We start from the raw sequence: 21,176 nt of genomic DNA, 5'->3' as shown, positions 1-21,176 counted from the left end.
CAACAAAATGGAAACTTCTCCCATCAAATTGGCAAAGATTAAAAAGATTACCTCTGATTCTAAAGCCACTCTGCTTCTACTATACCGCACTAAAAATATTTAGAAAAACTAAACAAAACAAAAACATGGCTTTTTCGAAGCTCTGTTCAGAGCCAAAAGAACAAGGACTTTGTAAACCAGAAGAGAATTTGGGCTGGATGACAATACTGTAGTTAGGGGACTCTGTGACTGGTTGCTCAACCTTCGCTAAAGAGAAAATGTTGACAGCAGAACCGGTGTCTCTTCCTCAATCTTCATCCACACTGAAGTGTCATCAATGTCGATGCCAAGGACAAAAATGCAGGCGATATCACCATTTGTCTCCAACGACTCACGTGCTTTTCCCCTGTTGGCTGTGACTAAGAGCAGATGGTGATATTTATACCGAGTGAATTTCATCTGACTATGAAATTCAAGCCCCAGGAAAGCAGAGTCCTCAAAATCACCCACGGAAGGGGAGGACACACATGGCGGTCAGCCAGACGCTATGCTTAATCCTCAACACAATGGTGCTACCACACCAAGGGAGGAGTCCATACAGAAAAGGCAGGAAACCCATTCTTCTAGGGTTTTGGTGTGAAGATAACAGCTTCCAAAAGTGCAAGTAAAAAGTTCAGAGGGAGGTGGGAAGAGATTAACCAAAGAACTTATATACATCTATGCTTAGCCCATGGACAAATGATAGTGCAAGGAAGGCGTGGGGAGGGGACAGAAGGGCCAAGAGGGAGGGGTACATATGTAATACTTTCAACAGAGACATGATAGGGGGTGGGGGGCATTGCTGGGAGAGTGAGGTTTGGCAAGCAATTAGTTGCTGCTGGCCCATGTGCTGAGAGGTGAAACTATAGCAAAAGTAGGGTCTACCTTCGGATTCTGTGAAATCTTGTCCTGGCCTCCGAGGGCCCTCAGTTGGTTTTGTGTCAAGTGTGTTCGTGGGGAACTCAAGTGTCTCCTTAGGAGTGAAGGAGTGATGGATGGGCTGCTTTAGGGGATGGCAGCAAAACAAGCCTCATCAACTCCATTTTGGGGATCCTTTCCTGGACTCTGTCCATTCCCCATCATTCTTTCCCCTACTGGTACTTATCCTAGCCTTGGTTTCTCCATCTGTAGCATAAGTGAGCATGTAGAAAAGGATTATGTTCAGTGTTGAAGGATAGGTCATAGGTCAGACAAGGGAAGAGACGGATGGGAGTGAGAGGTGAAGACCCCACTCTTAGTGTGAGGTTTGACTGAGCATTTCACCAATTTTCCCTCACTCTCTGAAGCAGGCAGATAAATTATTCCTGTTTTACAGATGAGGAAGTGGAAGCTCTGAGATGCCTTCTTCCTTCTTGTTCTGCCCCTCAGAGACTCAAGCTACTGCCCATTTGTGCTTGAAGACTCAGTTCCAAGTATCCCCACTAAGATGCCTTCCTTCTCAACAGGCCTCTCCATCCCCAGCCTGCCAACACTTGTGGAGTGTGGGTTAGCTATCCCCTACAATGCTCTCATCACGCCCCTGTGCCTAGCGCTTTCCTAATACTTATCATTTGTACTACCATTGCCTGTTTATCTACCTGCCTTTGCCAATGAAACATACGGTGCGAGGTGCTATGGACCTGGTATCGGTTACCTTTCTCTTGCCAGCGTGGTGTCTATGTCGGCCTGTAATTTTAAAGGACGGCCATAACAATATCCCCTATTGACATGCCATCAATGTGACGGGGCTGCTGCCCATCAAGAGACAGGGTCTGGATCAATCCACCCTGTTGAATCTGGGCAGGCTCTGTGTAGGCTTTGGCCAAAAGAGTAACGCAGAAACCATACAGTGCCAATTCTGGGCAGACCCCTCGAGTGGCCCAGCAGCTTCCACTTCCTGTCTCTTGGGATACTCATTCTTGGGACATGTCCTCTAGGGACCCACCCACCATGTTCTGGGCAGCCTGAGCTACATGGAAATGTCACTTGAGTCAACTGCCAGCCACGAGTGCATCATGTTAGGCATCCGGTCCAGTTGAGCCCTCTTATGACCACATGAAGACTCCAAGCAAGAACCAAACAGCTGAGGCGATGCACAGAATCACAAGAAACATGAATAAATGTGTTTTAATCTATTTCATTTGGGAGAGGTTTGCTAAGCGGCAATGTATAAACAGAACAACATCTGCCTGGAACAGTGGTACAAAACGAAGAGCAATTCAATCAGCTCTGACATATAGACAGCCCAGAGCAAACACTCTATTTCATAGCTGCTGCCATTACTAAAGTCATGTGGAAGAGTCACAGATGAGGAGAGACTGGCTGGAGAGGCTGCTACAGCCCTGCCAGTGACAGGAATGGGGGACACTAAGTCCACACGGTGATGGGCTGAGCCCTGGGATTGACTCGTGTCACTCCAAATTCCAAGGAAATGACAAAAGAAATATCAAAATGAGAATAAATCCATTTTTTAAAAAGCCAGAAAACAGGGGTGGCTACTGTCCTTCAATAAAAAAAATTTATGAAGAATTTTGGGAAGAGATACAGCAGATAGGATCAAATTTACCAAAAAAACACACAAAAAACCCTCAAATGTAGCCAGAGCTGAGCAACCAAGACCTAACTGGGCCATAGTGGGAAATACTAAGTATGGGAAGGGTCTGTGAAAATCCCAAATTCAGGAGTGACAGTGGCTGAGAACAGAAGCAAACACTGAGTTTTGATTGCAACTTGATAAAGAAAGAGGAAGAGCATTTTTGGACCAGCTGTGAAATTCTCCATCTGCAGAGCAGCTCTTTTCCCACTTCCTCAGTTCAAAACAGTCCACCCAGCCCATGGCGTGTTATCAGCCACACACCCTGACGGGAAGCCTGCCCAAGAGCAATTCCAAGGACCTATCTCCATTCTCTGCTTACCTCATCCCATCCCTACCCCAAAGGCTTAGACTCTCATTTCCAGCTGCCACCAGCAAAATTACTGGTGAAGTTTTTTCAGGACTCTAGAAAGATTTCCTTAAGCTGTGCCAAACAGGGTTAACAACTTTCTCCCTCTTTTTTTATTAAAAACAAAACAAAAAAAACCAACAGAAAACTGGTAAATACACATAAAATTTTTTTAAAAAATATATTTTTATTGATTTTTTACAGAGAGGAAGGGAGAGGGATAGAGAGTTAGAAACATCGATGAGAGAGAAACATCAATCAGCTGCCTCCTGCATACCCCCTACCAGGGATGTGCCCGCAACCAAAGTGCATGCCCTTGACCAGAATCGAACCCGGGACCCTTGAGTCCACAGGCCGACGCTCTGTCCACTGAGCCAAACTGGCTACGGCAGTAAAATACACATAAAATTTGCCGTCTTAATCAGTTTTATGCAATACCTTTAACAATTATTTTTATTTTATTGAGAGAGAAAGAGAGAGAGAAATCAATTTGTTGATTCACCCATCATGCACCCAGTGGCTGGTTCCTGCATATGCCCCAACCCGGATCAAACCCACAACCTTGGCACATCAGGACAATGCTCCAACCAACCAAGCTACCTGGCCAGGGCCTTAACCAGTTTTCAGTTGTTAATGTAAAAAACCACTGAAACCTATAAAGAATTTTTGTGAGTTTATTTGAGCCAAACTGTCGACATATGCCGGGAAGCAGAACCTCAATGAATTGAGATAATGCACTGACGAATGGCCAGTTACATCTGTATTTATACACTGCAATCAAAGGAAAGGGATGTAGGTGGGTTACATGAAATCCATTGGTGATAGTCTAGAGAGGCAGGAGAAAGCAAAGCAAGGAATCCCCTGGGATTGGATAAAAAGTAAAATGATAGACACATATTTAGGTGGGTGTAGGAACAATTAACATGATAACAATGAAGGAATTGGGGCATCTGTCCTGGAGCCCAGGTACATTAGGTTGTGTCCCAAGGGGTCCAGAAAAAGGGAAGTTACAAGTTACCCAGACATTTCAAGGGTATGTTATTACAGACGCAAAAAGACAGATAGGCTCAGTTAAGGTAAAGGTTGACCTTGTCAGTGAAGATACGGGCCTAGGATGTAACTGCCCACCAGAACTGCTTTTAGTTAAAGTTTAATTTCAGACCATCCATTGCGGTTACTTTCAGTCTCTGAGTTTGCAAGACCGCCATGCAGGCCTCCCCTGAGCTTGTCAGGTCAGCATGTGGCTCCTTTCGTCCACACAGTGTACAATCAGTAGTGTTAATTAAGTACAGTCACACTGTGTACAACCCATCTCCAGAACTTCTTTCATAACCTTCTTTTTTTAACCAAAGGGGGTTGGGGCTATGGTTGGGCTTGCCCCCACCCCAACCCAGACCAAACTTCAATCAGGACAAAAGCTGACTGACTGTCGTCTTTGAGCACACGTACATATATGCTTGTATGTACACAGGCATGTTCTCAGTGGTGGCACAAGAACAAGTCTCATTGCTGGGAGCAACAGCATGTGCCTCCTCGAGAAGGTAGCAGCAACAGAGCCCCACGTGTGCAGACTAGAAAGTCGGGGCTCTCTAGCCCAGGTCACTAAGGCAATTCCTGCCCTAAGTTAAGATCACCATCTTGGACATCACATTCTGAAAGCAGGTCCGAAAACAGGATTGCTAAACTAATCATGTGAGGTTGAATGTCAATTAAATAGAAAAGGAGAAATATTGGAATGGAATGGGATGAAAAATAAATCTACCATCCAGAAGATCAAGTCAAGGAATTCTCCCAATACACAGAGTGAAAATATAATGCAATAAATGAGCTCCCCCGAAAAAAATGAAGCCAAAAAAAAGGAGAGACTAAGACCCAAATACCCATAAGAAGTCTTTTCTCCAGAAAAACGGAATGAAGTATGAATAGGATATAGACACAGCAGTAAAACTGAAAGGGTTTCAGTGGAAATACCTAAGAAAAATATACACCTAAATACCAGCAAGCTGGTGAACTTTACCAATTTAAGAAGAAAAATCAAGGGATATGTGGAAGAGTACACGAAGGAAAAAAATCACTGGCACAGACTTCTCACCTGGGACTGTGGTGCTGAACTAACTGAAACAAAGAAAAATGATGCAATCGTTAAAAAGGAAGGGAATGGAGGGGAAGAGAGAGAAAGGAAGATTTTTCGGGACCAATATACAACAATCTTCAAGATCTATGGTGTGTAAAGCAAGGTACAAAAACACTGTATGAGGGACCACAAGCTTTTTAAAAAGACTACATTTATGCATTTTCATATTTATGCATAACATATATCTCTAGAAAGTTTCTTCAGATACTGGTAACACTGGTGGCCTCTGGGGAGGGACACCTGCTGCTGGAGGAAGGACAAAAGGAAACTCTTCACCAGATGAATGTGTGTATCTTCTGAATTTTGTGCCATGTGAATGCACTGCCCACACCAAAAAAACATCTCCCTTCCTTTCCCCCCCAATACACACACAGACACACACACACACACACGTTGGGAGAAAATGCATCTATCTGACAAGGCCTTGTATACAGAATATATCAAGAATTCTTAAGAATATAGATGTGGGTGGTTTCTACCCTTGGCAGGAGGGGGCAGGACCCACTGGGAAACTGTTGGTCAATCCCTCCAAAGGCCCCCACACCCTCTGCCAGCCTCCCACTGGGATGCAACATCCTCCACCTCTGCCTCTTCCCTGGCCAATGGCTCAGATGGGCTTCTGGCTGTCACTGCCCCCAACACATTGAATATATATATATTTTTAAATATATTTTATTGATTTTTTACAGAGAGGAAGGGAGAGAGATAGAGTTAGAAACATCGATGAGAGAGAAACATCGATCAGCTGCCTCCTGCACATCTCCTACTGGGAATGTGCCCGCAACCAAGGTACATGCCCCTGACCGGAATCGAACCTGGGACCTTTCAGTCTGCAGGCCGACACTCTATCCACTGAGCCAAACCGGTTTTGGCCACATTGAATATTTTTAAATAAACCACTGAAATTTTAATGCCATATGCACATTTTGACCAACGTTCTATTTTCTTTAGTCAAAGGCTTATATAACTTCAAATACTTCTAACCACTGAGTCTCCCCATTCTACCTTTGTGCAACCACGCATCTCATTAAGTTAATTCTATACTGTTTTCAAGGACTTTGTGAGTGAGGGTTAGTGGGGGTATTTGGAAAGTTCTTGATTTGATAATGATCATGTGTATCCACGTGGTACTACAATGTAAATTACTCAATTTACCAATGTCATTCAAAATTAAAATATTTTTATCCATTTTTCCCCCCAAAAAATAAAGTCTGTGTAGTATATACATACAATATTATTTAGCCTTAAAGGGAGGTGGTGGGGGAGAGACTCAGACAAATTGCCATTCAGACAATAAAAGAGTAATGCATGCAACTCAATGTTGTTATGTAATGTATATAATCCAGGGTTTCTATTTCCCTTATGTCATTCACAGGCATAATGCAGCACACTGAAAACTAAATCAGAATAAAGCTGTTTAAGGAACAGTTTAATGGAGCACTGACATTACTGTGAAGTTTGACACAACCGTTAAGAAAGATTTCATGTAATAGAAGGGGCATTAATTTTTTAAAAAGAATGATCATAATCAGGAGCTCCAATTCTGAATGATTTCAAAGAAGGAGAAGTAAAAGCAAGCCCGAGGCCTCTTCTTGTTCTGGAGAAAGTTACAGACACTAATTAAATCATGCCTATGTAGAAGAATCCTATATAATAAAAGGGTAATATGCAAATTGACCCTAATAGCAGAGCAACTGGGAATCACTGGTCACTATGACACACACTGACCACCAGGGGACAGACGCTCAATGCAGGAGCTGCCCCCTGGTGGTCAGTGTGCTCCCACAGGGGGAGCTCTGCTCAGCCACAAGCCAGGCTGATGGCTGCCAGTACAGCAGTGGTGGCGGGAGCCTCTCCCGCCTCCTCAGCAGCACTAAGGATGTCTGACTACAGCTAGGCCTGCTCCTCGCTGGCAAGTGGACATTCCCCGAGGACTCCCGGACTGCCAGAGAAATGTCTGTCTGCCAGCTTAGGCCCAATCCCTCAGGGAGCAGGCCTAAGCTAGCAGGTGGACATCCCCCAAGGGGTCCCAGACTGCGAGAGGGCACAGGCCAGGCTGAGAGACCCTCCCAAGTGCACAAATTTTTGTGCTCTGGGCCTCTAGTAGAATTATAAGCATTAGTCAATAGAAACAGGAAATAGAGCTTGAAGGAAAATAAAACTGAACAAAGCACACTTGATCAATCCACCCAAAGTTAGGAAATGGAGAAAGGGGAGGAAAAAATAGCATAATAAACAGAAAATATAGAATAAATCTAACATTCCACATAAAACATTAGCAAACCTACTACGGCTTATAAATATAAGTATGGTTCAATATTAAGAAATCAATTAATTATATTAAAAGATTAGTGCAGAAACATCCAATGATCATTTCCATAGATGCTAAGAAGGTACTTCGAGGCCTCTGCAGCTCCAAGAGCCTGGGATTCTACAGCAGAAAAACAGCCACTGCAGCTGACTGTGTGCAGTGAGTGGTAGGGGCAGAACCTGGACCAGGGGGCTTGCTTGATGCTGAGGCAAGAGGTGGGCAGATGGCGAGACAGATGGAAGCAGTGCACAAAGACCTCTCATCCGAGAAGCCTGGCAGTGATGGGAAGAGTGAGCGGGCAGAAGGCAGTGCGCCTTAGGACACTTCTCTAACACGGCAGACTGATACAACGAGGAGGAAGAGGCTGAAAGGGCTAGAAACTGAAATAAGGGAAGAGACACAGGCTAAGATACAGTAGAGGCTGGTTACATTCGTGTTGGCCTGAGGACTGTGCTTTCTATATAGGACAGTGCCTAAGGCATTTAAATGCTCAAAAAAAATGAGGGAAAGGATGACAGTTCTAGAGCAACGGTGGTTAAGAGAGTGGGCTCTGAAGTTACAGAGGCCCAAGTTCAAATCCCAGCCTTACTCTCTTCGAGCTCTGGGAACTTGAACAAGATACTTCACCTCTCAGAGCCTATATTTCCTTGGCTGTCAAAGGGGAATGAGATAGTAACTGCACCATAGGAGAGTGCTCCCAACCAAAGCATGTGTTCTGTAAATGTCAGTAGTGAGTACAGACACAGTACTATTGCGTCTACGGCAGGTGAGGGTGGCGGTAACTGAGGGAGCATGTGCTGAACACCCTGGATGGGGAGGAGACCAGAACAAAGGAAAAGAGAAGCAGCAACAATTAGAAAAATGAAAAGCAGTCCCAAGCATATGTTAAACATGAAAACCTGAGCGTAGAGGAGACCACGGTAAGTTTTTCTAGAAACAGGGACTGCTAGGATGTTGACAGAGGATGGGTATTCCCAGCAAGCTCCACGTCAATCCCGAATGGAGGAGCAGACCCTGTGACCCCCGACTCATCGCAAGCGAACCCAGAAAATGAAAACAGTCCTGAGCGAGAACACTGAATGGATGAGGGGTGATTTTAACTGGGCCTGAAAGCCAGTACCTCCAAAGAATACTCTCCGGGCCAACCTCGTGGTTGTGCAGTTTGTGTGATCACACGGGCTACTGCTGCTATCATGCACTTCTTAATACTTTTTAACAAGGGGACAAGCATTTTATCTCTGTGCTCGGCCCCTCAAATGTTGTAGCCAACTTCGGATATACTGGTAAAGAACATTCATCGGATTAACACACACAGAATAAAATCTAAGGGCTGAATAGTAAAGAATTTCCCATTATAATCAGACCAGAAAACAATTATTCAAATTGTCATTGAAAATCCTACACTGACCATTAAGTTAAAAGACAAAATGGCCCTAACCGGTTTGGCTCAGTGGATAGAGCATTGGCCTGCGGACTCAAGGGTCCCAGGTTCGGGCATGTACCTTGGTTGCGGGCACATCCCCAGTGGGGAGTGTGCAGGAGGCAGCTGATCAATGTTTCTCTCTCATCGATGTCTTTATCTCTCTATCCCTCTCCCTTCCTCTCTGTAAAAAATCAATAAAATATATATATTTTTTAAAAAGACAAAATGTAGCTGTTGCCTATTACAGCAAACCCAAGGTCTCCTTCAAACATGTTTCATTCTAGAATTTCTTTAATGCAAAGTAATCACTCTGATCACCATCACGGCATTTTGCATAACATACCCTTATTGTCATGTTAAAGCGCAATTATTCACTTGTACCTCTTCTGTCTCCTTTCCTGGATCTCGGGTGCCTGGAAGGTGAGGTCATCTTGTTCATCTATGTATCCTTCAGGCATAGTACACGACAGGCCCACATAAATCTCTGAGGAATGAACGAAAAGACCAAGTGTCCTTCACAACTGCTGATGTGAGTCATGAAATAAACCAGATTCTCTTGCCCAGATAGGGCAGAGAAAGGCTGCGATACTGCATTTTTGCAGCATAGATGCCGATGCCAGCAGAATGACAAGCCCAATTCCTTAGAACACATCTCTGCCCTAAGTAAATAGCTCTACAGAAGGCCTAGGCTTCCATTTCTGCAATAAAACAACCATCCCATAACCACTTTTGTTAAAAATGGTTTTAACTTTTGTTAAAAATGATACAATAAGGTATCATTTATCTGAATGTCTGAGACCTGATCTGTCCCAGGCTAATATCAATTCCAGAATTTGAATATTTTAACTCCCAAGGAACATAAGGCCTTATACAGCGCACAGTACACAGAAGTTCCTCATTACACTTAGCACTTCAAATATTAACATAACTTGGTTTATTAATATTGGTAACAAATGAGCTTTAAAAGTATATATACCCTCAATGGGGAAAGGACAGTCTTTTCAGCAAGTGGATGTGGTACATTGGCTATCCACATGCAAAACAATGAATTTGGACCCTCATCTTACACCATTTACAATAATTAACTCAAAATGGATTAAAGACCTAAACCTAAGACCAGAAACTATGAATCTCCAGGGGGAAAAACAACAACAAAAAACAAGGGAAAAGATTCAGGACATTGGACTTGGCAATAATTTCTTGGATATGACACCAAAAACATAGACAACAAAAGCAAAAATAAGACAAACAGGTCTACATCAAACTTTCAAAGTTTTGTGCAAAGGACACAAAACTTTGCATAATTTAACACCCATTAAAATGCCACTACCAAAAGACTAGAAAACAACAAGTGTGGGTGAGCATGGAATGGGAATCCTCATGCACTGTTGGGGGGATTGTAAAATTTTCATTGTGCAGCCACAATGAAAAACAATATGGAAGTTCCTCAAAAAAGTAAAAAGAGAATTACTGGGCCCTGGCCAGGTAGCTAAGTTAGTTAGAACATCATCCCAATACGCCAACGTTGCAGGTTCGATCTCCGATCAGGGAGCATATAAGACTCAACCAATGAATGCATGGATGGGTGGAACAACAAACTTATGTTTCTCTCTCAAATCAATCAATGGACCAATCAATAAAAATTCTTAAAAAATAGATTTACTATATGATCCAGCAATCCACTTCTAGGGTACATATATATTTCATATATATATATATATACTGAAATTCTCGCAGAGGTTATTTCCATACCCAGGTTCATGCAGCATTATTCACAATAGCCAATCAACAGATGAATGGATAAAGAAAATGTATCCTATCTAATAAATGGGTAACATGCAAATTAACTGTCACTCCTTCACAAAGATAGCAGTGCCCATAGGCCCAAGATGGCGGCGCCCAGTTCCCTCAGCCCCGCCGGAGTTCCCCAGTCCTGGGGGGGAGGGGGAGGCAGCGGCTGAGAGTGGGCAGCATGAGCGGCCTGGCAGAATGCTTCCTTCATCGCCGTGGTGACGAGGCAAGCATCCTGCCCCGGCCACAGAGAGCCTCTGGGCAGTGGGCACAGAGCAACCAGGCCCCGCAGAGAGCAGAGAAACACGGGGAGTGGGCCTAAGCCATCAGGGCTCCCAGATTGGAGAGGGCTCCCCTAAGGGCTCCCAGATTGGAGAGGGTGCAGGTCGGGCTGAGGGACCCACCCTCCATGCACGAATTTCATGCACCGGGCCTCTAGTATACACAGAATGGAATATTTTTCAGTCTTCAAAAAGAAGAAAATTTTGTCACATGCCACAATTGGTGACGCTTGAGAACAGGTAGTGCCATTGGATTTTTACCATTTGCACACCAAACTGCTGACCACTCCGCTCCCTGAATCCAGCAAGTCAAAGCCCTAGTGAAACTGCCTTCCCTGATTTTCTGCTGCAACAGCCTTCTTCCTGGAGTCCTTGCCTGTTGGCTCCACTCACCCAATCCTGGCTAGGGGCTCAGCCAGTGACCTGTCCAATCACAAGTATGGCCCTGCACTCTCCGTGTTAAAATACAATTGGCCTCCCAGTCACGCAGGATAAAGCCTTTACTACTTGCTCTTTCAGACTACAACCTGCCCACTACCTACCCTTCCAGCCACATTGCTCACCAACCCCCCCATACACACTCATGCAACCTGACACTGCCAAGCTTTGCACCTGCTGGTTTTTCTGCTCAAGATACTCTTCCTACCCTGCCAATTTGTAAAAACATCTACTTCTTCATTCTCCAACCTAAACATCATCTCCTTTGGAAAAGTCACCATCCTCCTCAGCACGGTCACTCCTTACTTCTTTCCCTGTGTATTATTTTCACAACTGTAGTAGACGATGTCTGTGTCCCACCCATATCCTCGGCCTGGCCAGTTCAGTGCCCGCTGTCCTGACTTCCAGCTGCCAGCACCTGCATTTCTTGGCCTGACTGCTTCCTCTGGCTGCTGGACCTGTTTTGCTCACTCATGTGGCAGGCTGGAAAGTGCTTGGGGATTCATGCCCAAACACCCCCAACTAGCAGTGCTCAACCAATGACTGGGGTTGCTGTTTGAACCCCAGATCCCTGACCTGGGGTAGGGATAACAAAGGTGCACATTCTATACAGGCTCCCAGGGACCCCCGGGGGGTACAACTCCAGCTCTGCTCAGTGAGCACTGGCTCTGGAACACCTTTCACTGGCTGCCTTCCCTTCCCTGTCTCACCCCTTCAACTCTCAAACTACTGGCAGTTAAATGCTTTCCCAGCGTCTGCTTCAAAGGTAATAACAACACCTAGTATTTCCATAGTATTTACTGTGTGACAGACACTATTTTAAACACTCATTTAACCTTCAGAGCACCCCTGTAACATAATCCAAAATTTAGATAGTGGATGTTGGGCATTATGGCAGTCCCCCCTTATCTGCAGGGGATAAGATGCAAGACCTGCAGTGGACGCCGGAAACCTCGATTAGCAGCAAACCCTGTATATACTCTGTTGCTTTCTATATATACTTACCTATGATCAAGTTTAGGCACATTAAGAGATTAACAATAACTAGATAGAACAATACAACAATATACTGTAATAAAAGGTTGAGACTATGTTCTTTCTCTCTCTCAAAGTAACCTATTGCACTGCCCTCACCCTTCTTGTGATGATATGAGAGAAACTGCCTACATGATGAGATGAAGTGAGGTGAATGACGTAAGCACTGGGATAGCATTAGGCTACACTGACCTCCTGACCATGTCAGATTAGAAGGAGGATCAGCTGCTTTGGGTGATCCTAGATCAGGGAGCCATGTCAGTGTCCATAGTTACATGTCAGGAGTGGAAGATGTTGATGGCTGAGAAATTTTAATATTTTCAGACTGCAGTGACCATGGGTAACTGGAACTGCAAAAAGCAAATCTTCACATAAGGGGCAAGGACTACTGCACAAGGTTAAGAAACTCACCCACGGCCATAGAGCCAGTAAATATATTTATCATCTTTCACATTCTATTACAACCATCTGTGCATGTGTCTTTCTTCTTCATTGGACCATGACCCTCTCAAGGGAGAGACCTTTTTAAAATCTTTTTCAACATTCCCAGCATCTAGCAGAGAACCAGGCATGTAGCAGATGCTCCAGAAATATGGGTTTTGAAAAGTGCCTGCACTCTGCCACTCAAACACGCTATATGTTTTTCCTTCCTCTGTGCCTTTTTGCAAATAGGAGCCCTGAAACACTTTTTCTGTGTATCCCTCTTGCCCTTGTCCACTCTCACCCCCTCCACCCCTCACCCCCGCCACACACACACACACACACACACACACACACACACACACACACACGACAAGAATTCCTGATCCTTGTTGGGGCAGTCAAAATGAGGAATTCTCACATGTGGGGCAAAACAGATGTCAGACAGCATATGACCTCTCTAATATCAAGTAAACAAACCCAATTGCTCATACATGAATCAGTGCACTTTTGCCAAGCTGTTATTTATGTACTTATTTTCATTTGAGAGACTCTTATTTATCATGGAATGTGTCTTCTTCCCCATAAACTCCACTAACACTCAATTCTCCCTTATCCTGAAGAACTTCCCTCAACCCAGTCTTTCCCCCTAAGCCACCAAACTGCTTTGACCTCCTGCCTCCTATGTGACTGTCAATATCTGCTTGGTCTAAATTCTGACCTCGACCTCTGCATCTTCCACCAACATCTCTATTTAGATCTATTGGAGTTATGCATGTATAATAAAGAAGAGCTTCCCTGCACCGTTGTGCTAAGCCTTGACGTTTTCGTGGGCTTTCAACCGTAGAGTAGAGTCCGGGCAACTCTGTCCTGAACTCCTGACTTCAAACTGCATCCCAGTCTTCTTGACACCTTTGGCTCCCGCTTGCTTCCCAACCTGCTACTGCTACTCTCCGGGTCACGGCTCTGTCCTCTGCCAGGTTCTCATGTTTTCCATCACTTATGTAACTAATTCCCTGTATTATAGTCTTTCAGTTTGAAATACCTACAGTGGTTTTTATTTCCTAACTGGACTGCAACTAATACAGAAATTGACGAAGACTAGGCAAAAAAAACACACACCAAAAAAGCTAGGAATAAAAACAACCACAGCCACCTCACATTTATGAAAGGCTCACTATATACCAGACACTCTCATGGTAGTATGTTTTTGAAATGAACTCAATGGATTACCATAGCAACCCTGTGATGTAGGTACCTCTGTTATCCCCCTTTTAAGATGAGGAAACTGAGGCTCAGAGAGATAAAATAATTTGCTGTTCCAAAGACTGTAAGTAGTGGAGCTGGGACTCAAATCCAGACAACCTGGCCCCAGAGTGCACTCTCCAAAACACAAAGCCCAGCACAGTGTTTCAAGCAGGGAGGTATTCAACAGGATCAAGTGCAACCAAGAGGTCAGGTACGATAAGGGCTGCAAGGCATCTACTGGATTTAGCAATAAGGAAGTCACGAGGAGCCCAGAACAGGAAAGTCAGAAACCAGACAGCACGAGGCTGGCCAGTAAGCCAGAGGTTAGGAAGGAGAGACAAGAGGAGCAAACCTTTCTCTCAAGAAGTTTGGCTCTGAAGAGGGGTCACAAAATCAGACAGGAGATGCAAGAGAAGCAGCGTTTTCTTCACTCTTGCTTCGTTTTAGAAACGAGAGCAACTTGAATGTTTAAATATTGACGGGACTGAGCCAGTTGAGAGGGAGTCCAAAATCGTGAGGCAGGAGGACAACAGAGCAGGGTCTGGTCTCCCAAGAGGCCAGAGGGGCGGGCTGTACAGTCCAGGATCCACTGAGGATCTCTTCTACTGCAACAGGGGGCAGAACGCAAGGATGGCTGCAGATTCAGAACATTTTGTATTTTGGTGAAGTTATTTTACTATGGCTTCTATCTTTTCTGAGCTAGAAAACAAGCAGAAGGAAGGGTGGAGCAGAGGGGTAAAGGGTGTGAGGAATAGAGAAAAGCTTGAGATAAGCCACAGTGCTGAAGGGGGCCGGCTGTGGAAAGACAGGAGTCCCCAGCCAAAGGCCCCAAGTGTAGCTGGAATTTGTGGTTTTACATGGGCAGGAATTCTTACGGTACCTTCAGCCCGAGGTGTAGGCAAAAGACATGAACAAAGGGGATGACCCAGATTAGATGTAAAAGAAGGAAAGCAAAGAAACTGAGTGAAAAACAGGGGCCGGAGCAACTGACCAGATGAGCCACGGACTATAGAGGAGGTAGGTGAACGCAGGAGGTCAGAGAACAGGTGTAGTCAGCTATTACTGACTAAGGAGAGAGTAAGGCAAGAAAAGATGGCATCTGATGGCATTATCTCTGAGCAGGAACAGTTCTGATGTTATAGTACAAGGGTGTGTCCATGGGAGAGGGCAGCTGATTTCAAAAAAAGAAGTGGAGGTGACTGGAAGTAGGGTAAAAAAACATGCACACTAAAATAAAAAAAAAATTTTAAATCCTGAGAATTTTGGATAGAGTTCCGTGAAGTGAGGGCATGATTTGAGACGACAGTGAGTTGAAGAGAGAGGGGTCTAAAGATTTTAACGAATAGGAGTGGGAAGAAAAAGGTAGTGGAAGGTCTGCAATGGACATTTGTTGTTTCTGCTTGTCCAATATCCATCAGTCCTATTTCTAATAAAAGCATCTTCACTTTGCTTTTGAGGCCACCTCTTTCCTCCTCAGGCACCGAGAGGACTTCCAAAATATTCGTAATATTCTATAGTTTAACCTGGAGGATAGGAACATGAGTGTTCATGTTATTATTATTTTTTAAATAAATTTTATTGATTTTTTACAGAAAGGAAGGGAGAGGGATAGAGAGTGAGAAACATCGATCAGCTGCCTCCTGCACACCCCCTACTGGGGATGTGCCCGCAGCCAAGGTACATGCCCTTGACCGGAATCGAACCTGGGACCCTTCAGTCTGCAGCCCGGCGTTCTATCCACTGAGCCAAACTGGTTAGGGCCATGTTATTATTTTTTAAACCATATAGATACACTAGAGGCCCGGTGCATGAAATTCATACATGGGGGGCGGGTCCCCGGCCTGCACCCTTTCCAATCCAGGAACCCTTGGGGGACGTCCGACTGCCTCTCGCAATCCGGGAACTCTGGCTCCTAACCGCTCACCTGCCTGCCTGCCTGCCTGATCGCCCCTAACCCCTCTGCCTGCCTGCCTGATTGCCCTTAACTGCTCCCCTACTGGCCTGATCGCCCCTAACTTCTCCCTTGCTGGCCTGATCGCCCCTAACCGCCTCTGCTTCACCCCATACCCAGGACCCAGGATTCCCTTCCTCTGGCCATCCGCAGGCACCCAGGACCTGGGCTGGCTTCGCCCGGGCTGGCCACAGCCGCAGGGGACCATGGGCAGCGGCTTCACCTGGGCCGCAGCTGCAGGCACCCAGGACCGTGGGGCAGGCAGCTTGTCCTTCTCCTCGGCCGCAGCCACAGGCACTAGTGCCCAGGACTGTGGGGTGGGCAGCTTGTCCTGCTCCCGGGCCGCAGGCGCTGGCGCCTGGCAGCTTGTCCCTCTCCTGGGCCGCAGCCTGGCTGGTCCCCATTCCTCTCTTGCAAGCTCATTTGTGCTTGGCTGGTCCCCATTCCTCTCTCGAAAGCTCAATTGTGTCTGCTGGTCCCCATACCTCTCTCCCCAGTGTTGAGTGTCTGAGTCATTACGGCGTGATGGCATGATGACCATTTGCATATTAGATCTTTATTATATAAGATTTTATTCTTTAGATTAAAGAGATGCATTTTATATACTTTGGATATATATTTCACAGTTCAAACACACATATTAAAACTTCCTTTCTCCACACTCTAAAGATAAGGGCCAGTGTCAGGTCTGAGCCACCCAAGTTACAAAGATTGTCTTCAGCGCCTGACCCAATTTAGGTCCATGAGACACCAGCCCAAGCTTTTGCTGGAACTATCAGGAAAGAGGTGCTCTCTTTCTGCTGTAGTTGTGCAGCTTGTTTGTACAACATATCCCTTCCCTAGCCTGAGAATAAAGCTAACACAGAAGAACGCAGAGACAAGAGGAAAGTGGCAGATTCCCGACATCATTTGAATATCTAGTTCCAGCCATCCCTGAAGCCAGATACCTGGGGCTCTTCAACAACACGAGTCAATTTGCCTTTGGTTGATGACCTTTTAACTAAAAAGAAACCTAACCCCGTAGTATAGTCAAACAAAGGATTCTCAATTCAACAGCCTGTGTGACCCTTTTCAACACATAAGCCAAACCATGCCCTCCTTCTGCTCAAGACCCTGCAATGACTCTCAAAGTAAAGGCTAAAGTTCTCGAGGTGGCCTACCAGGCCCTACACAGTCTGCCCCCATCGCACCACACCCTCAACCTATGACTTTCCATTGCTCACTCTGCCCTAGCCACACTGGCCTCTGGGCTAGTCCCTGACACCCCAAAAATGTGCCGTCAGGCCCCTGCTTTGGCTGTTCCTCCCACCTGGACACCCCTCCAGATATCCACTCACAAACTGCCTCACTTCCTTCACCTCTCTGCTCCAATCTCAAGTTCTCAATGAGGCCTACCCGTATCCCACCCTCACAGCCAGTGATCCTGAACACTCTCCTCCCTGCCCTACTGCTTCTTCCTTCCATAGCATTTATTACATAATACAGTAAATGTACCCAATGAGGGCGAGAGTCTTCAACTGGTTGATTCATCTCAAGTTCCCAGAACAGTGCCTGACGCTTAGCAGGCCTTCAAATATTTGCTGACTGAACAAATAAAAAGGCACGACCCTCCAAGGAGCAGAATTTGGTTGGTGGAGAGAAAGGACACTAACTTTTATCTCCTGAACCTGATGTGCATGGAGTACAGGAGGAAAAGACACCTCCATTTCAAAGACTTCAGGGGAAGCAGTGGCCTAAAGGAGCTGGAAGGAGGTGGAAGAGTTCAGTAAAGAGGCTGAGGATGTGTGTAGGGATGTTAACCACCATTGGGGCTTAAGAGGGATTGATGTTAAATTTGGGAAGGCACATGGGAGTTGGAGACTGAGGCAGGGGAGAAGCAGCCCAGAGCGGTTTGCAGATGAAAGTAAAAAAAAGAGTGATGGACCAGTGGTTTACTTACATTTTAGCTGGAGATGAAGGATGTAGTGGTAGAGGGCCTGGTGAGCTAAGCTGCTTTAAAAGAATTAGTCTTAGCAACTCTTGGTAGAAAGGGTTCCTCCCATGACTCCATGGTTTGAATGATTTTAGATTTTGTGGGTGGAGAGGCCATGGTCTTTCCCTCCTCCCAGTACCCCAGAGGCCATGCAGAACTGTTTGCTGGACCGGGGCACAAGACATCCCTGTGCATGGCACCATCCTGGGCCCACAGAAAGCAATTCCCCTTGCGTAATATAATAATCCCCCGCACTAAAAGCAGCCTGTCAAATCCTCATTCTCCAAGCCCAGAACTGACTCTGTGACATCTAGGATCACAACCCTGACATCCCAAAAGCCAAGAAAACAGGCTTCTTTTTTTCTTGTTTATTTATTCTCACCCAAGGATTATTTTTTCATTGAGTTTTTAGAGAGAGTAGAAGGGAGGTAGAGAGACAGAGAGAGAAAGATCGATGTGAGAAAGACACAGCCATTGGTTGTCTCCTGCATGCACCCCGACCAGGGCCGGGGATTGAGCCTGCAACCCAGGTACGTGCCCTTGACAAGAATGGAACCCAGAACCTTTCAGTCCGCAGGCCAATGCTCTATCCCACTGAGCCAAACCGGCTAGGGCAGAACAGGCTTCTTTTTAAAGACAAACCGGCGCATTCAATGTTCCTACCTGCCCTGCATGCTGCCCAGGCAAGAAAAAGCAGGGCAAAGGGAAGCCTTCCTTCCACTGGTCCTGATTCACCTTTGATGCCTGTCAGCTTCTCTCTACAGAAATTTCTCCAGAGTTATGAAAACATATATGCACATGCCAAGATTCAAGGAAAAGGTTACTCCCAGAGAAACAAATTATATTGCTTAGCCTCTAAGGAAAAGTGAGTTACTATAAATCAGACCCTTGGGAATGATGTCATTTTGGTGTTCCTTACAGCTCTATGGAGACTTATTAAATATTCAATAATTATCCCTGGCCAGTGTTCTCAGTGGTCAGAGGGTTGGCCCATGCACCAAAGGTCTTGGGTTCAATTCCTGGTAAAAGGCATGTGCCTAGGTTGCAGGTTTGATCCCTGGCCCAATTGATGTGTCTACTCTCTCTCTCTCTCTCTTTCTCTCTCTCTCTCTCTGTCTCTATCTCTCTCCCCCCCCCACCCCCTCCCCTTTCTACTCTCTCTAAAAAAAAAAAAAAAAATCAATGGAGCCTGGCTAGTGTGGCTCAGTTGGTTGAGCATCATCCATGCACCAAGATGTCCCCAGTTCGATTCCTAGTCAGGGCACATGCCTGGGTGGTGGCTCAATCCCCAGGGGGGGCATGCAGGAGGCAGTCAACTGATGCTTCTCTCTCATCAATGTTTCTCTCTCTCTCTCTCTCTCTCTCTCTCTCTCCCCCTTCCTCTCTCTCTAAAAATCAATAAGAACATTTTTTTTAAGAATCAATGGTTCCCTAATTTCACTTAGTAGTAGAACAAGAAGGAATTCATTTCCTATTTTACTAGGAGGAGGAAATCCTGATCACAAGTGTTGAGAACAATTCTAATTTCTGCAACTAGTAACGAATGTCAACAGCAGCACTAGTACAATCGCGGCTCAAGCTCTGGTCACAGCTGACCTGGCGATGGGGGAGGGGGATGCGGCCCCTTCCCCGCCACCGGACTCTGCTGTCTCTCAAAGCAGCAGGAGGGTTACGCTGCTCGGAGAAAATCAAGAGCCTCTCTCTGCACAAAGAAGGTCAAAGGGCGAGCTTTCTTTCCATCGACCACAAAACCAGTGTCTGCCAAACCTAAATAGTGTGGGAGGCCGTCAGAGGTGAAGGGAGCCCAGACAGAAAACCACAGCTGAGTCTCCCCCAGCCGCTGGGGTCTGAGTCAGGTGACTTCTCAGGGCACACAACAAACCTAAACAAAGATCCCGCCCCACATGACAGACTGGGGAAGATGACTGGCAGTGAGACCGACGCTGCCCAGACCTGCTGCAGAAAACCATTAACTCGTACTTCTTGGCAGCTCCAGCCAACTGGAGGGACCTACAAGTTACTTTGCAGCGCAGCCTGCGGGGATGCGCCAGGAGGAACTTGGGAGCCCATCCCAGGGCACAGGCGCCCAGCACTGCCCGCAAGCCTTCGGCCCCAACCCGCAGGCGGGACCCCTCCCACCAGCTCTCTCTCACCAGCGCTCCAGACCCGTCACAGCCTGGCAAGCCCGTCCCCTCCGGCCGCTTCCCCCGCGGCTGCGACCCCACGGGGGCGGCGGAGAGGAAACGCCTTTTCCAAAGGAAAGGCTCTGGGGGCAAGGGTACGGCCGTGCCCCCCCAGCCCCACCCCCCCCCCCGGGAAGGGGCGCCAGGGTGGGCGCGGCCCGGTGCCCAAGGGAGCTGGGGATCCATCAACCCCTTCGGGAGAGACACGACCCTCCCGATCCCCAGCTAAGCGCGCCCCACCTTGTCGCCGAAGCTGCGGGCCATCAGCAGGTCCGGGCTGGGCGTGCTGTCGCCGCCCACGGCCTCCTCGCTGCTGGAGCCGGCCAGCGGGTGCGGCATGTCGCGCAGGGAGTGGGGCCCCGTGGACGGCAAGGCCTTGGGGAGCCCGCCCGACATGGCGAGCACCGCCCGGAACGCGCGGCCGAGGCCCCGCTCCGCTGCAGCTCTGCCAGAGGCCCTGCACCCGCCGGGCTGGAAGCCGCCGCCGCCGCCGCCCGCCGGCACCTCTCTGCCCGCGGGGCTGGGCTGGGCTGGGCTGGGCTGGGCTGGCTGCTCCGCGCCGCGCGCCCCCGCTCCGCGCCCGAGCCCCGCGGTCCGCTCGCACCTTGGCCGCTGGCGGCCGGCCAGCACCGCCACGCCGCCCAGCCCGCTCGCGCCCCGCCCCCGCGGCGCCTGGGCCACCCGGGAAGGAGGGGAGGGGACAGGGGGAACCGGAGGAGGACGGGAGGCCGGCAGCCCCGCCCCGCCCGCCGCCCCGCAGGAAGTGCGCCCTGAGCCCTCGGCCTTGGTCCTCCTAGTGTCCAACCTCGCCTCCTAGAGAGCGGCCCTGTGGAGGCTGCGCGCTGTGCCCAGCGCAGATGTTTAACGGAAATCGGAGGTGGAAAAAGACGTTGGAGGAGCCTGTTCCATTCCACCCGCGTTTACTGGTGCGCCCACGGGCAGCCACGCTTGGAGATGGGGGCTTTGGAGCACGCACCTGGGTCGGGATCATCTGGCCCATAAAATAACCCAAATGGAAGGAATTGTGAGCCATAATAGGAGTGGCATAAA

The 21,176-nt window shown here is 47.2% G+C and overlaps 1 protein-coding gene across 1 annotated transcript in view; it reads right to left on the bottom strand.

Moving 5' to 3' along the window:
* The window catches only part of SNX30 (sorting nexin family member 30), an 81,956-nt gene extending 61,258 nt beyond the window's left edge, over positions 1 to 20,698 (bottom strand). Inside the window, exon 1 of the mRNA XM_081102931.1 lies at positions 20,367 to 20,698. Within this exon, the coding sequence (XP_080959057.1) occupies positions 20,367 to 20,522 (156 nt within the window). The 5' untranslated portion in view covers positions 20,523 to 20,698. The remainder of the gene's footprint in view (positions 1 to 20,366) is intronic.
* Between the last annotated feature and the right edge of the window lie 478 nt (positions 20,699 to 21,176).

This window comes from Myotis nattereri, assembly GCF_964212035.1.
Source record: "Myotis nattereri genome assembly, chromosome: 12".
NCBI lineage: Eukaryota > Metazoa > Chordata > Mammalia > Chiroptera > Vespertilionidae > Myotis > Myotis nattereri.
Note: the sequence above shows the minus strand (reverse complement) of the source record. Positions and strands in the feature narration are given on the sequence as shown.